Source organism: Panulirus ornatus, chromosome 9, assembly GCF_036320965.1.
Source record: "Panulirus ornatus isolate Po-2019 chromosome 9, ASM3632096v1, whole genome shotgun sequence".
Classification (NCBI taxonomy): domain Eukaryota; kingdom Metazoa; phylum Arthropoda; class Malacostraca; order Decapoda; family Palinuridae; genus Panulirus; species Panulirus ornatus.
Window position 1 is genome coordinate 39,675,601 of NC_092232.1, and position 22,239 is coordinate 39,697,839.

General features: G+C 43.9%; 1 protein-coding gene and 1 non-coding gene across 2 annotated transcripts in view; one reads left to right on the forward strand and one right to left on the reverse strand.

The window, feature by feature from the left end:
* Positions 1 to 16,883: 16,883 nt before the first annotated feature.
* On the reverse strand, positions 16,884 to 16,955 carry TRNAW-CCA (transfer RNA tryptophan (anticodon CCA)). Its single transcript has one exon. It is a non-coding gene; the product is annotated as a tRNA-Trp (tRNA).
* A 1,315-nt stretch (positions 16,956 to 18,270) lies between these two features.
* Positions 18,271 to 22,239, forward strand: part of LOC139750359 (nuclear hormone receptor FTZ-F1-like) — a 420,892-nt gene continuing 416,923 nt past the window's right edge. The window contains exon 1 of the mRNA XM_071665068.1: positions 18,271 to 18,694. Coding sequence (XP_071521169.1) covers positions 18,424 to 18,694 — 271 coding nt within the window. The 5' untranslated portion in view covers positions 18,271 to 18,423. The remainder of the gene's footprint in view (positions 18,695 to 22,239) is intronic.

Here is a 22,239-nt window from a genome sequence, read left to right on the forward strand (position 1 = left end):
GTAAATGCAAGAGTTTTGGATAGAGGTGCAAGTATGCAGTTTGTTGTGGATGAGAGGGCTTGGGAAGTGAGTCAGTTGTTGTTCGCTGATGTTACAGCGCTGGTGGCTCATTCGGGTGAGAAACTGCAGAAGCTGATGATTGAGTTTGGTAAAGTGTGTGAAAGCAGAAAGCTGAGAGTAATTGTGAATAAGAACAAGGTTATTAGGTAGAGTAGGGTTGAGGAACAAATCAACTGGGAAATAAGTTTGAATGGAAAAAAACTGGAGGAAGTGAAGTGTTTTAAATATCTGGGATTGGATTTGGCAGCGGATGGAACCATGGAAACAGAAGCGAGTCACAGGTGGGGGAGGGGGCAAAGGTTCTGGGAGCGTTGAAAAATGTGTGAAAGTCGAGAACATTATCTCGAAAAGCAAAAATGGGTATGTTTGAAGGGATAGTGGTTCCAACAATGTTATATGGTTGCAAGGCGTGGGCTATAGATAGGGGTGTGCGAAGGAGGGTGGATGTGTTGGAAATGAGATGCTTGAACACAATATGTGGTCTTAGGTAGTTTGGTCAAGTAAGTAATGAAAGGATAAGAGAGATGTGTGGTAATAAAAAGAGTGTGGTTGAGAGAGCAGAAGAGGGTGTATTGAAATGGTTTGGGCTCATGGAGAGAATGAGTGAGGAAAGCTTGACAAAGAGGGTATACATATCAGAAGTGGAGGGAACGAGGAGAAGTGGGAGACCAGATTGGACGTGGAAGGATGGAGTGAAAAAGATTTTGAGCGATCGGGGCCTGAACTTGCAGAAGGGTGAAAGACGTGCAAGGAAGAGAGTAAATTGGAACGATGTTTTCGCCTTCCACACATTTTTCAACGCTCTAAGAACTTTCGCCCCTTCCCTCACCCTGTGACTCGCTTCCGCTTCCATGGTTCCATCGGCTGCCAAATCCACTCCCAGATATATAAAACACTTCATTTCTTCAGTTTTTCTCCATTCAAACTTACCTCCCAATTTACTTGTCCCTCAACCCTACTGTACCTAATAACCTTGCTCTTATTCACCTTTACTCTCAGCTTTCTTCTTTCACACACTTTACCAAACTCTCACCAGCTTCTGCAGTTTCTCACCCGAATGAGCCACCAGCGATGTATCATCAGCGAACAACAACTGACTCACTTCCCAAGCCCTCTCATCCACAACAGACTGCATACTTGCCCCTCTCCAAAACTCTTGCATTCACCTACCTAACAACCCCATCCATAAACAAATTAGACAACCATGGAGACCCCTATCGCACACCAGCATTCACTGAGATCCAATCACTTTCCTCTCTTCCTACTCGTACACATGCCTTACATCCTCGATAAAAAAAAAATTCACTGCTTCTAGCAACTTGCCTTCCACACCATATATTCTTGATACCTTCCACAGAGCATCTCTATCAACTCCATCATATGCCTTCTCCAGAATGGAAAAAGGTGAGAGCAAAGGACGTAATAGGAGAGGGGGAGGAATGGGATGCATTTAGGGAAGCAGTGATAGCCTGCGCTAAAGCTGCTTGTGGCATGAGAAGCGTGGGAGGTGGGCATATTAGAAAGAGTAGTGAATGGTAGGATGAAGAAGTAAGATTATTAGTGAAAGAGAAGAGAGAGGCATTTGGACGATTTTTGCAGGAAAATATTGCAAATGACAGGGAGATGTATAAAAGAAAGAGGCAGGAGGTTAAGAGAAAGGTGCAAGAGGTGAAAAAGAGGGTAAATGAGATTTGGGGTGAGAGAGCATCATTAAATTTTAGGGAGAAAAAAACGATTTTTTGGAAGGAGGTAAATAAAGTGCGTAAGATGAAAGCCGGCAAGGCAGCAGGTTTGGATGGTATTGCAGTGGAATTTATTAAAAAAGGGGGTGACTGTACTGTTGACTGGTTGGTAAGGTTACTTAATGTATGTATGATTCATGGTGAGGTGCCTGAGGATTGGCGGAATGCGTGCATAGTGCCATTGTACAAAGGCAAAGGGGATAAGAGTGAGTGCTCAAATTACAGAGGTATAAGTTTGTTGAGTATTCCTAGTAAATTATATGGGATTCAAGTTTACCTCCCAATTAACTTGTCCCTCAACCCTACTGTACCTAATAACCTTGCTCTTATTCACATTTACTCTTAACTTTCTTCTTTCACACACTTTACCAAACTCAGTCACCAGCTTCTGCAGCTTCTCACCCGAATCATCCACCAGCGCTGTATCATCAGCGAACAACAACTGACTCACTTCCCAAGCTCTCTCATCCACAACAGGCTGCATACTTGCCCCTCTTTCCAAAACTCTTGCATTCACCTCTCTAACAACCCCATCCATAAACAAATGCATTACATCCTCGATGAAAACTTTTCACTGCTGCTAACAACTTGCCTCCCACACCATATATTCTTAATACCTTCCACAGAGCATCTCTATCAACTCTATCATATGCCTTCTCCGGATCCAAAAATGCTACATACAAATCCATTTGTTTTTCTAAGTATTTCTCACATACATTCTTAAAAGCAACCACCTGATCCACACATCCTTTGCCACTTCTGAAACCATACTGCTTTTCCCCAGTCTGATGCTCTATACATGCCTTCACCGTCTCCATCAATACCCTTCTATTGATTTCCCAGGAATACTCAACAAACTTATACCTCTGTAATTTGAGCATTCACCTTTATCCCCTTAGCCTTTGTACAATGGCACTATGCAAGCATTCCTCCAATCCTCAGGCACCTCATCAACATAATACATATATTGAATATGCGTGGGAAGTACTCTTTCTCCCCTGTCTCCTCACTCAGATATATACATATGTACACATGTACATAATTCATACTGTCTGCCCTTAGTCATTCTCGTCGCCACCCCGCCACACATGAAATGACAACCCCCTTCCCCCGCATGTGCGTGCGGTAGCGATAGGAAAAGACAACAAAGGACACATTCATTCACACTCAGTTTCTAGCTGTCATGAATAATGCACCGAAACCATAGCTCCCTTTCCACATCAAGGCCACACAAAACTTTCCATGGTTTACCCAAGACGCTTCACATGCCCTGGTTCAATCCATTGACAGCATGTCGACCCCGGTATACCACATCGTTCCAATTCACTCTGTGCCTTGCACGCCTTTCACCCTCCTGCATGTTCAGACCCCGATCACTCAAAATCTTTTTCACTCTATCTTTCCACCTCCTATTTGGTCTCCCACTTCTCGTTCCCTCCACCTCTGACACATATATCCTCTTTGTCAATCTTTCCTCTCTCATTCTCTTCTTGTGACCTAACCATTTCAGAACACCCTCTTCTGCTCTCTCAACCACACTCTTTTTATTACCACACATCTCTCTTACCCTTTCAGTACTTACTCGATCAAACTACCTCACACCACATATTGTCCTCAAACATCTCATTTCCAACACTTCCACCCTCCTCTGCACAACTCTATTTATAGCCCACGCCTCGCAACCATATAACATTGTTGGAACCACTATTCCTTCAAACATACCCATTTTTGCTTTCCGAGATAATGTTCTCGCCTTCCACACATTTTTCAACGCTCCCAGAACTTTCGCCCTCTCTCCCATCCAGTGACTCACTTCCGCTTCCATGGTTCCATCCGCTGCCAAATCCACTCCCAGATATCTAAAACTCTTCACTTCCTCCAGTTTTTCTCCATTCAAATTTACCTCCCAATTAACTTGTCCCTCAACCCTACTGTACCTAATAACCTTGCTCTTAATCATATTCACTCTCAGCTTTCTTCTTTCCCACACTTTACCAAACACAGTCACCAGCTTCTGCAGCTTCTCACCCAAATCATCCACCAGCGCTGTATCATCAGCGAACAACAATTGACTCACTTTCCTAGCTCTCTCATCCACAACAAGCTGCATACTTGCCCATCTTTCCAAAACTCTTGCATTCACCTCTCCAACAACCCCATCCATAAACAAATGCATTACATCTTCGATGAAAACTTTTCACTGCTTCTAACAACTTGTCTCCCACACCATATATTCTTAATACCTTCCACAGAGCATCTCTATCAACTCTATCATATGCCTTCTCCAGATCCATAAATGCTACATCAAAATCCATTTGCTTTTCTAAGTATTTCTCACATACATTCTTCAAAGCAAACACCTGATCCACACATCCTCTACTACTTCTGAAACCACACTGCTCTTCCCCAATCTGATGCTCTGTACATGCCTTCACCCTCTCACTCAATACCCTCCCATATAATTTCTCAGGTATACTCAACAAACTTATACCTCTGTAATTTGAGCATTCACCTTTATCCCCTTTGCCTTTGTACAGTGGCACTATGCATGCATTCCGCCAATCCTCAGGCACCTCATCAATGTAATACATAGATTGAATATCCTTACCAACCAGTCAACAACACAGTTACCCCCTTTTTCATAGATTTCACTGCAATACCATCCAAACCCGCTGCCTTGCCGGCTTTCATCTTCCGCAAAGCTTTTACTACCTCTTCTCTGTTTACCAAATCATTCTCCCTCACCCTCTCACTATGCACACCACCCCGACCTAAACACCCTATATCTGCCACTCTATCAACAAACACATTCAACAAACCTTCAAAATACTCACTCCATCCTCTCACATCACCACTACTTTGTATATGTCTGTGTATGTATGTATATGTATACGTTGAAATGTATAGGTATGTATATGTGCGTGTGGGGACATGTATGTATGTCCATGTGTATGTGGGTGGGTTGGGCCATTCTTCCGTCTGTTTCCTTGCGCTACCTCGCTAACGCGGGAGACAGCGACAAAGTATAATAAATGAATAGATAATATATATATGTACATATATATATATATATATATATATATATATATATATATATATATATATATATATATATATATATATATATATATATATATATATATATATATATATATATATATATATATATATATATATACAGTATATACTGTATAACATTAGTTCTACGCAATGAAACAGCCTCATCGCCCTTTTTCGTATCTTGTGTAGTTTGTGGCTACGCCCCAGCCAGGAGCAGGAAGACGTTGGATTCCTTAAAGGGAAGCCTTCATCATCCAGACTATACTGGTGTTGGTCCATACATCCTCGCTCATCATGGTGACTCTTCACTCACGCTCGTACCAAATAGAGCAAGAATCACCTAACGTCTCTTTATCTCTCTTGTATGTAGACTGAGAAGAGAAAACGATGAACACAGGAGATGAACACAGGAGATAAACACAGAATATAGACACAGATGAACACAGGAGACAAGACAGTAGATGAACACAGGAGATGGGACAGGAGATGAACACAGGAGATGAGACAGGAGATGAACACAGCAGATCAGACAGGAGATGGACACAGGAGATGAGACAGGAGATGAACTCAGATGACACAGGAGATGAACACAGGAGATGGGACAGGAGATGAACACAGGAAATGGGACAGGAGATGAGACAGGATATGAACACAGGAGATGAGACAGGAGATGAACACAGGAGATCAGACAGGAGATGGACACAGGAGATGAGACAGGAGATGAGCACAGGAGATGACACAGGAGATGAACACAGGAGATGGGACAGGAGATGAGACAGGAGATGAACACAGGAGATCAGACAGGAGATAGACACAGGAGATGAGACAGGAGATGAACACAGGAGATCAGACAGGAGATGGACACAGGAGATGAGACAGGAGATGAGACAGTAGATGAACACAGGAGATGGGACAGGAGATGAGACAGGAGACGAACACATGAGATGACACAGGAGATGAACACAGATGTATACAGCAGATGGAGATTGTTGACAAAAAAGAAGAAAATATACAAAGTGCGTGGGACCGACATGCTGGTTATGGGACTTGTTAGCAATCTGTCATGTAGGAAGAAGTTAATCTTGGGATATCTCGTATGGTCCAGGAGGGACTGGCTGGGTAGTGTTGATCTTCGGTTTTATCTGGTGTGTGGACACTAGGTCCTTGTGTTCCTCGTGTATGGACACTAGGTCCTTGTGTTCATGTGGACACTAGGTCCTTGTGTTCCTCGTGTGTGGACACTAGGTCCTTGTGTTCCTCGTGTGTGGACACTAGGTCCTTGTGTTCCTCGTCAGGTGGGCACTAGGTCCTTGTGTTCCGCGTGTGTGGACACTAGGTCCTTGTGTTCCTCGTGTGTGGACACTAGGTCCTTGTGTTCCTCGTGTGTGGACACTAGGTCCTTGTGTTCATCGTCAGGTGGACACTAGGTCCTTGTGTTCCTCGTGTGTGGACACTAGGTCCTTGTGTTCATCGTCAGGTGGACACTAGGTCCTTGTGTTCCTAGTGTGAGGACACTAGGTCCTTGTGTTCATCGTCAGGTGGACACTAGGTCCTTGTGTTCATCGTCAGGTGGACACTAGGTCCTTGTGTTCATCGTCAGGTGGACACTAGGTCCTTGTGTTCCTCGTATGTAGACATTAGGTCCTTGTGTTCCTCGTCAGGTGGACACTAGGTCCTTGTGTTCCTCGTGTGTGGACACTAGGTCCTTGTGTTCATCGTCAGGTGGACACTAGGTCCTTGTGTTCATCGTCAGGTGGACACTAGGTCCTTGTGTTCCTCGTATGTAGACATTAGGTCCTTGTGTTCCTCGTCAGGTGGACACTAGGTCCTTGTGTTCCTCGTGTGTGGACACTAGGTCCTTGTGTTCCTCGTGTGTGGACACTAGGTCCTTGTGTTCCTCGTGTGTGGACACTAGGTCCTTGTGTTCCTCGTGTGTGGACACTAGGTCCTTGTGTTCCTCGTCAGGTGGACACTAGGTCCTTGTGTTCCTCGTGTGTGGACACTAGGTCCTTGTGTTCCTCGTGTGTGGACACTAGGTCCTTGTGTTCCTCGTGTGTGGACACTAGGTCCTTGTGTTCCTCGTATGTAGACACTAGGTCCTTGTGTTCCTCGTATGTAGACACTAGGTCCTTGTGTTCCTCGTGTGTGGACACTAGGTCCTTGTGTTCCTCGTGTGTGGACACTAGTTCCTTGTGTTCCTCGTGTGTGGACACTAGGTCCTTGTATTCTTCATCAGGTTGACACTATGTCCTTGTGTTCCTTGTCAGGTGGGCACTAGGTCCTTGTGTTCCTTGTGTGTGGACACTAAGCCCTTGTCTTCCTCTTCAGGTGGACACTAAGCCCTTGTCTTCCTCTTCAGGTGGACACTAGGTCCTTGTCCTCCTCGTGTGTGGACACTAGGTCCTTGTGTTCCTCGTCAGGTGGACACTAGGTCCTTGTGTTCCTCGTGTGTGGACACTAGGTCCTTGTCCTCCTCGTGTGTGGACACTAGGTCCTTCTGTTCCTCCTGTTTGGACCCTAGGTCCTTGTGTTCGTCATGTCGACACTAGGTCCTTGTGTTCCTTGTCAGGTGGAAACTAGATACTTGTGTTCCTCTTGTGTGCCATGACACTAGGTCCTTGTGTTCCTCAAGTATGGACACTAGGTCCTTGTGTTCCTTGTCAGGTGGACACTAGGTCCTTGTGTTCCTTGTCAGGTGGACACTAGGTCTATGTGTTCCGCGTGTGTGGACACTAGGGCATTGTGTACCTCGTATGTGGACACTAGGTCCTTCTGTTCCTCGTGTGTGGACACTAGGTCCTTGTGTTCATGTCGACACTAGGTCCTTGTGTTCATGTCGACACTAGGTCCTTGTGTTCCTCGTCAGCTGGACACTAGGTCCTTGTGTTTTTCTTTGGATGGACATTAGGTCCTAGTGTTCCTCGTGTGTGGACACTAGGTCCTTGTGTTCCTCGTTTGTGGAAACAAGGTCCTTCTGTTTCCTCGTGTGTAAACACCAGGTCCTTGTGTTTTTCTTGTGGACACTAGGTCCTTGTGTTCCTCGTTTGTGGAAACAAGGTCCTATGGTTTCCTCGTGTGTAAACACCAGGTCCTTGTGTTTTTCTTGTGGACACTAGGTCACTGCGTTTATCGTCAGCTGGACACTAGGTCTATGTGTTCCGCATGTGTGGACACTAGGGCATTGTGTACCTCGTATGTGGACACTAGGTCCTTGTGTTCCTCGTGTGTGGACACTAGGTCCTTGTGTTCCGCATGTGTGGACACTAGGGCATTGTGTACCTCGTATGTGGACACTAGGTCCTTGTGTTCCTCGTCAGCTGGACACTAGGTCTATGTGTTCCGCATGTGTGGACACTAGGGCATTGTGTACCTCGTATGTGGACACTAGGTCCTTGTGTTCCTCGTGTGTGGACACTAGGTTCTTGTGTTCCTCGTGTGTGGACACTAGGTCCTTGTGTTCCTCGTGTGTGGACACTAGGTCCTTGTGTTCCTCGTGTGTGGACACTAGGTCCTTGTGTTCCTCGTGTGTGGACACTAGGTCCTTGTGTTCCTCGTGTGTGGACACTAGGTCCTTGTGTTCCTCGTGTGTGGACACTAGGTCCTTGTGTTCCTCGTGTGTGGACACTAGGTCCTTGTGTTCTTCGTGTGTGGACACTAGGTCCTTGTGTTCCTCGTGTGTGGACACTAGGTCCTTGTGTTCCTCGTGTGTGGACACTAGGTCCTTGTCTTCCTCGTCGGGGTGACAATAGGTTGTTTTGTTCCTCGTTCGTGAGTGGAAAGTAGTTCCTTGTTTTCCAAGTCGTGTGGACACCAGATCTTGTGTGCCTTGTCGGGTGGACACTATGTCCTTGTGTTTCTCGTCAGGTGGACACTAGATCCTTGTGTTCCTCGTCAGGTGGACACTGGGTCCTTGTGTTCCTCGTTGAATGGGCACTAGGTCCTTGTGTTCCTTGTCAGGTGAACACGAGTTCCCTGTTTTCCTCGTCGTGTGGAAACCAGATCCTTTTGCTCTTCGTTTGTGGAAACTAGGTCCTTGTGTTCTTCGTCAGTTGGAAAATGGTTCCTTGTGTTCCCTGTCATGTGGACACTAGGTCCTTGTGTTCCTCGTTAAGTGGACACTAGGTCCTTGTGTTCCTTGTCAGTAGGACACTAGGTCCTTGTGTTCCTTGTCAGTAGGACACTAGGTCCTTGTGTTCCTTGTCAGTAGGACACTAGGTCCTTGTGTTCCTTGTCAGTAGGACACTAGGTCCTTGTGTTTCTCGCCACATCTCACAGGGAAGAGGACACAAGATACCCCAAATTTTTGTGTTTATTTCAACAACTCGTCAGTGAGGTTGAGACAGAGTCAGCCACAGTGAGTGGACCAGAGAGAGAGAGAGAGAGAGAGAGAGAGAGAGAGAGAGAGAGAGAGAGAGAGAGAGAGAGAGAGAGAGAGGACATGACCCAGTCGACAGAGGATTGCGACTTGCAGAATAGGAAGGTCAGGTATGATGGAGGATCTCACAGTCATTGTAAAGGTGAGGACAGCTCGCCTGAAGTACTTGTAACCCTGCCCAGGGTTGCCAGTTGCTCATCCTATTTCATGTTGAGGTGAATCTATTACACGTGACATTAAAAATTTATCAACTTTAAACGACCTATCATATATATATATATATATATATATATATATATATATATATATATATATATATATATATATATATATATATATATATATATATATATATATATATATATATATATATATATTTATATATATTTTATCCCTGGGGATAGGGGAGCAAGAATACTTCCCACGTATTCCCTGCGTGTCGTAGAAGGCGACTAAAAGGGGAGGGAGCGGGGGGCTGGAAATCCTCCCCTCTCGTTTTTTTTTTTTTTTTTTTTTTTTTATTTTCAAAAGAAGGAACAGAGAATTGGGCCAGGTGAGGGTAGTCCCTCAAAGGCTCAGTCCTCTGTTCTTAACGCTACCTCGCTAATGCGGGAAATGGCGAATGGTTTGAAAGAAAAGAAAATATATATATATATTTTAATTTTTATTGATTTTGCTTTGTCGCTGTCTCCCGCGTTTGCGAGGTAGCGCAAGGAAACAGACGAAAGAAATGGCCCAACCCACACCCATACACATACATACATACATACACGTCCACACACGCAAATATACATACCCATGCATCTCAATGTACACATATATATACACACACAGACACATACATATATACACATGCACACAGTTCACACTGTCTACCTTTATTCATTCCCATCGCCACCTCGCCACACATGGAATAACATCCCCCCCCCCCTCAAGTGTGCGAGGTAGCGCTAGGAAAAGACAACAAAGGCCCCATTCGTTCACACTCAGTCTCTAGCTGTCATGCAATAATGCCCGAAACCACAGCTCCCTTTGCACATCCAGGCCCCACAGAACTTTCCATGGTTTACCCCAGACGCTTCACATGCCCTGATTCACTCCATTGACAGCACGTCGACTCCGGTATACCACATCGATCCAATTCACTCTATTCCTTGCCCGCCTTTCACCCTCCTGAATGTTCAGGCCCCGATCACTCAAAATCTTTGGCACACCATCTTTCCACCTCCAATTTGGTCTCCCACTTCTCCTCGTTCCCTCCATATATATATATATATATATATATATATATATATATATATATATATATATATATATATATATTCTTTCTTCTTTCGTACTATTCGCCATTTCCCGCGTTAGCGAGGTAGCGTTAAGAACAGAGGACTGGGCCTTTGAGGGAATATCCTCACCTGGCCCCTTTCTCTGTTCCTTCTTTTGGAAAATTGAAAAAAAACGAGAGGGGAGGATTTCCAGCCCCCCGCTCCCTCCCCTTTTAGTCGCCTTCTACGACACGCAGGGAATACGTGGGAAGTATTCTTTCTCCCCTATCCCTGGGGGTAGGGGATTAAGAATACTTCCCACACATTCCTCACGTGTCGTAGAAGGCGACGAAAGGGGACGGGAGCGGGGGGCCAGAAACCCTCCCCTCCTTGTATTTTAACTTTCTAAAAGGGGAAACAGAAGAAGGAGTCACGCGAGGAGTGCTCATCCTCCTCGAAGGCTCAGATTGGGGTGTCTAAGTGTGTGTGGATGTAACCAAGATGAGAAAAAAGGAGAGATAGGTAGTATGTTTGAGGAAAGGAACCTGGATGTTTTGGCTCTGAGTGAAACAAAGCTGAAGGGTAAAGGGGAAGAGTGGTTTGGGAATGTCTTGGGAGTAAAGTCATGGGTTAGTGAGAGGACAAGAGCAAGGGAAGGAGTAGCACTACTCCTGAATCAGGAGTTGTGGGAGTATGTGATAGAGTTTAAGAAAGTAAATTCTAGATTGATATGGGTAAAACTGAAAGTTGATGGAGAGAGATGGGTGATTATTGGTGCATATGCACCTTGGCATGAGAAGAAAGATCTTGAGAGGCAAGTGTTTTGGGAGCAGCTGAATGAGTGTGTTAGTGGTTTTGATGCAAAAGACCGCGGGAGACAGCGACAAAGCAAAAAAAAAAAAAAAAAATATATATATATATATATATATATATATATATATATATATATATAAATATATATATATATATATATATATATATATATATATATATATATATATATATATATATATATATATATATTTTTTTTTTTTTTTTTTTTTTTTGCTTTGTCGCTGTCTCCCGCGTTTGCGAGGTAGCGCAAGGAAACAGACGAAAGAAATGGCCCAACCCACCCCCATACACATGTATATACATACGTCCACACACGCAAATATACATACCTACACAGCTTTCCATGGTTTACCCCAGACGCTTCACATGCCTTGATTCAATCCACTGACAGCACGTCAACCCCGGTATACCACATCGCTCCAATTCACTCTATTCCTTGCCCTCCTTTCACCCTCCTGCATGTTCAGGCCCCGATCACACAAAATCTTTTTCACTCCATCTTTCCACCTCCAATTTGGTCTCCCTCTTCTCCTCGTTCCCTCCACCTCCGACACATATATCCTCTTGGTCAATCTTTCCTCACTCAGTCTCTCCATGTGACCAAACCATTTCAAAACACCCTCTTCTGCTCTCTCAACCACGCTCTTTTTATTTCCACACATCTCTCTTACCCTTACGTGACTTACTCGATCAAACCACCTCACACCACATATTGTCCTCAAACATCTCATTTCCAACACATCCACCCTCCTCCACACAACCCTATCTATAGCCCACGCCTCGCAACCATATAACATTGTTGGAACCACTATTCCTTCAAACATACCCATTTTTGCTTTCCGAAATAATGTTCTCGACTTCCACACATTCTTCATCGCATCCAGAACCTTCGCCCCCTTCCCCACCCCCTAATTCACTTCCGCTTCAATGCTTCCATCCGCTGCCAGATCCACTCCCAGATATCTAAAACACTTCACTTCCTCCAGGTTTTCTCCATTCGAACTTACCTCCCAATTGACTTGTCCCTCAATCCTACTGTACCTAATAACCTTGCTCTTATTCACATTTACTCTCAGCTTTCTTCTTTCACACACTTTACCAAACTCAATCCCCAGGTTCTGCAGTTTCTCACAAGAATCAGCCACCAGCGATGTATCATCAGCGAACAACTGACTTACTTCCCAAGTCCTCTCATCCACAACAGATTGCGTACTTGCCCCCTCTCTCCAAAACTTTTGCATTCACCTCTCTAACAACTCTATCCATAAACAAATTAAACAACCATGGAGACATCACACACCCCTGCCGCAAACCTATATTCACTGAGAACGGATCATTTTCCTCTCTTCCTACTCTTACACGCCTTACATCCTCGATAGAAACTTTTCACTGCTTCCAGCAACTTGCCTCCCACACCATATATTCTTAATACCTTCCACAAAGCATCTCTATCAACTCTATCATATGCCTTCTCCAGATCCATCAATGCTACATACAAATCCATTTGTTTTTCTAGGTATTTCTTACATACATTATTCAAAGGGAACACCTGATCCACACATCCTCTTCCACTTCTGAAACCACACTGCTCTTCCCCAATCTAATGCTTTTGTACATGTCTTTACTCTCTCAAGGAATACTCAACAAACTTATACCTCTGTAATTTGAGCACTCACCTTCATCCCCTTTGCCTTTGTACAATGGCACTATTCATGCATTCCACCAATCCTCAGGCACTTCAATCATGAGCCATACATACATTGAATATCCTCACGAATAAGTCAACAACACAGGCACCTCCTTTTTTAATGAATTCCACTGCAATACCATCCAAACCCACCGTCTTGCCGGCTTTCATCTTCCGCAAAACTTTCACTACCTCTTCTCTGTTTACCAAATCATTCTCCCTGACCTTCTCACTTCGCACACCACCTCGACCTAAACACCCCATATCTGCCACCCTATCATCTAACACGTTTAACAAACCTTCAAAATACTTACCCCATCTGCTTCTCGCATCATCACCTCCCCATTAGCCTCCTTCACCGATGTTCCCATTTGTTCTATTGTCTTGCGCACTTTATCTACCTCTTTCCAAAACATCTTTTCATTCTCCAAAAATTTGATACTTTCTCACCCCAACCCTAATTTGCCCTCTTTTTCACCTCTTGCACCTCTCTCTTGACCTCTTGCGTCTCTCTTTTATACATTTCCCAATCATTTGCACGATTTCCCTGCAAAAATCGTCCAAATGCCTCTCTCTTCTCTTTTACTAATAATCTTACTTCTTCATCCCACCACTCACTACCCTTTCTAATCAGCCCACCTCCCACGCTTCTCATGTCACAAGCATCTTTTGCGCAAGCCATCACCGCTTCCCTAAATACATCCCATTCCTTCCCCACTCTCCTTACGTCCCTTGCTCTCATCTTTTTCCATTCTGCACTCAGTCTCTCCTGGTACTTCCTCACACAAGTCTCCTCTCCAAGCTCATTTACTCTCACCACTCTCTTCACCCCAACATCTTCTCTTCTTTTCTGAAAACCTTTACAAATCTTCACCTTCGCCTCCACAAGATAATGATCAGAAATCCCCCCAGTTGCACCTCTCAGCACATTAACATCCAAAAGTCTCTCTTTCACGCGCCTATCAATTGACACGTAATCCAATAATGCTCTCTGGCCATCTCTCCTACTTTCATCGTATACTTATGTATATATATCTTTTCTTAAACCAGGTATTCCCAATCACCAGTCCTTTTTCAGCACATAAATCTACAAGCTCTTCACCATTTCCATTTACAACACTGAACACCCCCATGTACACCAATCATTCCCTCAAATGCCACATTACTCACCTTTGCATTCAAATCACTCATCACTCTAACCCGGTCTCGTGCATCAAAAGTACTAACACACTCACTCAGCTGCTCCCAAAACACTTGCCTCTCATGATCTTTCTTCTCATGCCCAGGTGCATATGCACCAATAATCACCCATCTCTCTCCATCCACTTTCAGTTTTACCCATATGAATCTAGAGTTTACTTTCTTACACTGTGTCACATACTCCCACTACTCCTGTCTCAGGAGTAGTGCTACTCCTTCCCTTGCTCTTGTCTTCTCACTAACCCCTGACTTTACTCCCAAGACATTCCCAGACCACTCTTCACCTTTACCTTTGAGCTTCGTTTCACTCAGAGCCAAAACATCCAGATCCTTTCCTCAAGCATACGACCTACTCTCCTTTTTTCTCATCTTGGTTACATCCACACACATTTAGACACCCCAATCTGAGCCTACGAGGAGGATAAGCACCACCCGCGTGACTCCTTCTTCTGTTTCCCCTTTTAGAAAGTTAGAATACAAGGAGGGGAGTTTTTCTGGCCCTCCGCTCCCGTCCCCTTTAGTCGCCTACTACGACACGTGAGGAATGCGTGGGAAGTATTCTTTCTTCCCTATATATTGTTATGAACCTGCTCGTGTTCGTAGAGGCTGTGTGTAGGAATTTGTATGTTTAGGTAAGCCAAGTGGTGACCTGGGAGGTCCCAAGAGACTCTTCGACCGGTGCCACGACTACCTGGGATCTCACACATCTCAAGCCAGGTGGTCAAATTAGCGTTGCATGTCGCAATCGTCCACTGATTATTCTTCTGGACTCAATGTCCAGTGACCCATGGTCAGCCACGAGGTCATGCCTGGGAAGGTCGCCCATCCGTCCTGGTTGTCATCAGAGAAGCAAGGCTCGGCCTTTAGACAGTATGAGGGCCGGATCATAGGCCTCCTCCAGCCAATCACGGTGGGACGAGAGCGTGGCAGTCAGTGTTTTGACCAATCAAGAGTAATTGTGGTCATTCCTACCTCTTATAGCTGCAGGCGGCTTGTCAAGGCGGTGCTGGCTGCTCCGGCCTGGCTGTCCCTTCAGATAAAAGGCCCAGACGACAGTCCAGCAGGGAACTCCAAGAGCTACAGCGACAGGGACGTCCCGTCACCATAGACTGGATCCACAGTCACGTGGGGGTCGAGGGTAACAAGACAGCAGACGAGGCAGCTAAAGCAGCTACACGCTTCAACAACAACATCCAGGTGCACGTTCCAGTGAGCCTGCAACAAATGAAGCACCAGCTACAGAAAGCAACAAGGCTCTGGATCAAGAAGAATCTCCCGGACGTCTACAATGCCTGGTCCATGTCAGCCAAGTGGTACATGGTGGCCACGTCATTGGAGCCACCATATAACGACAGAGACATGAGCAGGAATACCCTAGTCATTCTACACCGTCTACAACTGGAGTACCAATGCAGCTGGCAGATGAACTGACGGCGTCATCAAGGACTGGGGCGTCTACTGCCAGGAGCCATCAACGCGCCCACTGGAACACTACATGCTGGACTGTCAAGTGACACAAAGTCTCCGTGAAAGAGTCCCTGATTTCAGTGAGGAAGACCACGCACTACCAGCGGCCTCACTACTTCAGAGGATTCAAAGAAACCATATGGGACACCTACTACAGACCATAAGGGAATCCCCACCTCCCAAGGTGAGAATAAATCAAGACTACATACCAGGGAACGGGCCTCCAATAAGCAAGGGCCCATGTCGGACCAACAGGTCCGATGATCTTTACAGCAATAACAACAACATCCAGCAGCTGATTCCTTCAGTAGACCAGCGACTGACAAGGTTATGTTGGTTCCTCGTCTCAAACCCCGTAGCCACCGCTGGGCTAGATTGTAAGGTGTGGCACTGTGTCATGTCAGGTCTGAGTGTAACAATGTATCATAACTTGTCATAGAATTGCCTCACGAATAACTGTACCTCTTTTCATGTGTCTATAGTCAACTTGTCATAAAGGAAAGAGATCTGGTCTGAAATCTTACCTGGAATGTAGAATGCGGAATATTGAATGTTAAGTGTTAAGTGTTTAGATTCTTTATTTCTTGTATCATATGTAGATTTAACCCTGGTGTTTGCTTTCATGCCATAACGTTAAGATAAAGTTATCCAGTGTGCGGGATACATGAACTGACGACCCAGCTAGGATACGATTCGTAACAAATAATTGGCGTCCTCGCCAGGAGTTCATAACAATATATGAGTGGTTAGGCCATTCTTCGTCCGTTTCCTTGCGCTACCTCGCTGACGCGGGAAACCACGATTAAGTATGATATTAGTAGTAGCAGTAGTAGTAGTAGTAGTAGTAGTAATGATAATGATAATAGTAATAATAATGATAATAACAATAATTATAATAATAAAGATTATATATACATATATTCCTATGGGTCCACGGGGAAGTGAAACACGGTAAGTCCCCAAGTGCACTTTCGTGTAGTAATCACACACGTCAAATGTTTGTCTGTATGGACTTTATACATAAAACTGTTGTCCCTGTACTAAGCACCATAGACACAAGCACGGACAGATACTCCAGTTCTCGATCACAGTTCCTGTACATTTCCACTGTGAAATACTCATCAAAACACATAAAATCTCATTACCACAAGTCCACTGAGGAATTACCACTACTTCCTCCGTATGTCAAAATCATCTGACCCCGGAGTGACTCGAACACCCAGCCTTCTGATCTGGAGTCAGACGCGCTACCATTGCGCCACGGGGCCGTTACATGAGATGGTCTTAGGACGGGTACAATTACAACGTCCGGGGCCGCTAGGTTCGCGAGCCAGACTGGAAGATATTATAGTTTCCTTCTGGAATACAGTGTGTGAAGCATGGTTCTTATCTTTCATATCTGTATACATGTTATTTTCGCCGGCACTGATACTTGGAGATATTGTGTCTACTTATTTGAACATTTCTTCTAATTCCTTATTTTCTCTTATTCTTGGGCTTTTTGTTAATATTTTCTTTTATGTTCTCTAATGTACATTGTATTATTACTTCCACACACACACACACGTAACTATTTTGTGATTAAAATTGAAGTTGACAGTTTTTCTGTATCTGATGATATGGTTTTGACTTTATGATCAATGACTGAAAATCTAAAAATCACTTTAGTTTCTGAGTTTCAGGAAAAGAAGACCGAGTTTTTCCTGTATTTCAAGTGAACACGACGTCCCTGTACATATATCTGCAACTTCACACATCACTCAAATGATATGTGGCACTCACCTCGGGTTCGATTACTCTCCAATTGTTTTTTTCTACTCTTTTCGTTATCAAATGACCCAAAGTTCGGGGTGTACATAAAATTGCATGTACACCACAGCTGGGACGAAGACAGACCGGATTATATTAACGTCTTAAAAGGATAATTGTCATTAATTGGCTCCTTAGTAACGGAAAGACATTCTTTCGTTAAATAACGTTCAACGTTACTTACTCAGGAAACTTTATCATTATAGTATCATCAAATACATCAGATTATTATACTACATTATATTCCAGATAGTAATTTCCTCGGAAAACATCAGTGATCTAAGGAAGGAAAAACAATTTACGTATGTACAATATTAACGTAGACCTCCACTTCACTCTTTATAGAAAATGGTACTGGCCCTCCGGACTACAACCATTTTCTGTAATGAGTGGAGATACAAATCGTTCTAGGTCAGAATGCGCACAACAATAGTAATAGACAGTCTAAATACAATTTTCACCAATTATCACCATGATCTTTGTTTTGTCTTTTTGATACATGATTTTAGTCATTTTGAGTCTTTTGCTTCACCATTAATGGATTTAAGATATATCACCATGACCTACTTTCTTTGTTGTACGCATTTTCTCTAGTGAAAATAAATGGTAATATGAATGCTGATACGTACCGATAATTTACTGGATAGTATTTTTGTTAATTTCTGTAATCTTATTTCTTATTTTATTATCAGCCTATGTTTGTGAGTTATTTACAATTAACAAAAAATTCCAAGCAAATTTGTAAGTATAAGCGCTCGCTTGACTATCAAGTTGGGTGGTTGTATTTGTGAAAGTGAAGTGTACAGGCTGGCCCAGAGACCTAGTTTTTACTTTCCACTTGGCCAAGAGCTTGACTGTCACAGGCAAGACTCGGGAGGGCCTTGGAAGGTGTCCGGGACTCTGAAGGAGAGAGACTAAACTGGCGTCATGTCGGTGGTTTTGAGAACGGACTCTAGGATGGCTGTGGCCAACCCCATGGTGGACGCCGAGTTGGTGGAGTGCTCCTCGGAGTGCTCGTCGCTCACCCTGCCACCCCCGCCCATCCACGCCCACCCGCCCACTAATGGTATGGGCGTAGAGGGGGATGTAATGGGTGTCACGGGTAGTGTTGGCGGGTGTGATATTGAACGCATCTCCCCGAGCCAAGTTACCCCCGTCTCGTCAGACACACTCTCATCCTCCCCAGATACCCAGCCAGGTAACGTCCAGCCCGCACGCCCGCACACCCACGCCCTCACGCCCGCACTCCTTGCCTTCAGTAGTGGGTGCGTTGCTTAGCCCTAGGGGCACTTGAGAGCAGTATATGTGGGTGATATAACCGGCTGGTGGGTGGGGGCGCCTGGGGGTGGGTGTGTGGGTGGGAAAATTTATCCTTAGTACACAGTGGCCAAATGATAAATAAATTCCTTGTAATTATGTATGGTTGTGTACATTTCAAGCACAATGTAATGAAATGTTTAATGTTACCGGTGCAAGCACGGCTGAGAGTCGCTGTTATCACTGACTATATAGCACTCCTCATGTGTGGACATGAAGGACCATGCATGACTTCTGATTCTTGGTACGTCTTGCCTCCCCACCACTCAGCCTCCCTTTGTCATGAAGCTCATGGCCCACCGGTCGGATGGTGAGTCACAGCATTCATGTCTCCCGCGCTTAGGGTAGTGTGAGCACATGGTGGAGGTGGTGTTGCCCGGCCCCAGACGAGGTGACAGACAACGTCAACACAGACTCGCCCGTCACGGCTGACGTAAACATGGCGCGTTTTGAGTTATGTTCGTTATGAATGATCCTCTTCCTAGAACGGCTGTATTAGTGTAAGTTGCTGCTTAATGCACCAGTGGCAGTCATGTGAAACAGAAAATAGGCCATAACTCTACATGCACTTGGCGCATACGCATACGCTCAAGTGCACACACGTACACAGCATCCTAACTCATGGAGCAATTCATGCAATTAAAATTGACACTGGCTTCTGTTTCGTTAATAATGATATCTAAAGCATAAAATGTTCAGTGGAAGATGAAATGGGCTGATGTTATGTTTTTAGCAAAGCTAACATTTAGTTGAAAGAGAATTTGTTATTCGCATCTCATTACGGGGTAAAAAACCCGAGGTAGCCGGCGTGCATGAGTTGAGATGCAGCCGTTGCGCTACGGCCAAGTGGCGGCACGGAGCCAAGCGCGCCACCATCATGGTAAATACGCACTCTCTTCTTTCCTGGTGCATAATCTTCGTAAATTACGTGCTGACAGTACTTTGAATAAACTTAATACCTTATTAATATATCCACAAGTTAACCTGGGAACAATGAAACGCATGTCTAAAACGTGACCATCGACTGTGTACAATGTTGCCACGTAGTGCGACCCACTGACTTAGTACACTTGACCCACTTCCCGTGCACGCTGGCAACGCCGCTCTGCGGCTGCGGCTGCCACACGTCGCCGGAATGTCAATACTGCAACAGGAAACTTTTACTTATTCACTCACGCGAGAACGTCGAGGCCATGAAAACAAATAATGCGCTGGGAGAAAAATTCAAACCTTGAATGTAGGAACTTAACAGGTCGAGCGAAGTTACGACAAATCCGAATATAAAAAGCTTCCATCACCTACATCTGTTTATGAGAGCCACTGGACATTCTGGCAGTGTTTCAAAGAGCCGCAGGGGACTGAATTGAGCACGCCTTGCAATGTACTGCAGGAGTGGAGTATTGGAAGATTTATTGTGTAAAAACCCAAAAAGATCCAGGGTTAATGATAAGAATATTAGTTCCCCAACAAGATAAGCTCAATGAAAATATCCAAAGCTGGAATTAATAGTATGGAACCGTTATCAATGCGGTGTCTATCCGTTACTCAGCCAGAAAACTTGATTAGCCACAAGTCAAAGCTTCGTAGTCTGTTGGGTCTGGACTCCTGTTGCCCGTTGAACGTGTGTACCAAGTTACTGGTACTGTACACATACCGTAATATATATATATATATATATATATATATATATATATATATATATATATATATATATATATGATAAAACCTTATATCAGGTGCACGTGAATCATGCGCAGATCGCGTGCTCATAAACGCAAATATTAAACGCTGAATATATGTAACCAATATATATATATATATATATATATATATATATATATATATATATATATATATATATATATATAAGAATGTAGATGATAGCAAGGTTAAAGATGTTCTGAGGTCCTAGAATATGTAACAATGAGAGCACTTCCAGATGTGTACAAGGTGTTCTCTGCACGTTTCACATTATTATGAAAGTTGTCGACCCCAGGTTCACTTTTACTATATATTTAGAACTGCAGCCATCAGGCACCATCTTCGGATTGCTTCTTGAGTGGTTGTAAGTGCAAGGCAGAAGCAGGATAAGTATATCACATTAAACTCGGCGGGGTGAAAGGCTGTAAATGATGTATTAGGGTAGCGAAAACCCCGAAAACGACCAGATTGTTTTCGACCGTAATTACATGATTGTAGTAAGACCCATTGTAACATTTGATTTTATTTTCAAATCATTTTCTTCGTCTTAGTCTTTATCTTCTTGCTGTAAAATGTATGTGTGTACTGGTGAGAACGGACTGATATTGGCTGATATCTACGCAAGATCAAGAGGCACTCATGTGGTGCCAGTGGGTAGACCCAGAGATTCAGCTGTGCATTGTCCTGGGATGAAGTAGACAGTACTGTATGGGTATAATTTGATGTGTTCCTCGAGTAATGAAAGTTGTGATGTTGAAACAAAAATGGTCAAATACGGTGTTCAGTAACTCACTGAGCACGAAGGTACGACACGAATAGCAACGACAGTATGACACGAATTCGTACCGTTACTCACAGAGGTCGTACCGTCGTCCTCAAGGGGTTATGTACAAGTGTAATATTTTAACTAAACACTTCCTTTAAAAGTAGTTGGTTTCAGAAACCCTTCCAGTGTCATCTGGGGATAAGTAACACTGAATAAGCTGTAGTTCGCCTTTGACTTTAAAAATGAGATAATGATATGAAAAAATATAATCTGCAAAGTTCCGTTGCATCATGAGCCAAGAGGGATTATGAAGAAGTAATGTAATCTGGAGACAGGATAGGTGTGTTATTATCTGTACCTGGTAAATACTGAGATGTTCAGCGGGAATAACTTCGAAATGGCACGGCAGGGTTGGGAGACTGTGAAATACTACATATATATATATATATATATATATATATATATATATATATATATATATATATATATATTTATATATATTTCTATGAGTCCACAGGGAAAATGAAACACAAGTTCCCAAGTGCACTTTCGTGCAATAATTACCAAATGGCGTCCTAGCTACGTCTCTTCGTTGTATATCAGCTGACTGTTAAATTTCTCTCTTGTGTCTCCCCTGATGATATGATTTTTACACGAAAGTGTACTTGGGAGCTTATCTTGTTTCATTTTTCCCGTGGCGACGGGAATGAATAAAGGCAGCAAGTATGAATTATGTGCATATGTATATATGTATATGTCTGTGTATATATGTCTGTGTATGTATATGTGTATACGTTGAAATGTATAGGTATGTACATGTGCGTGTGTGGACGTGTATGTATATACATGTGTATGTGGGTGGGTTGGGCCATTCTTTCGTCAGTTTCCTTACGCTACCTCGCTAACCCGGGAGACAGCGACAAAGTATAATAATATATATATATATATGTATATAATCA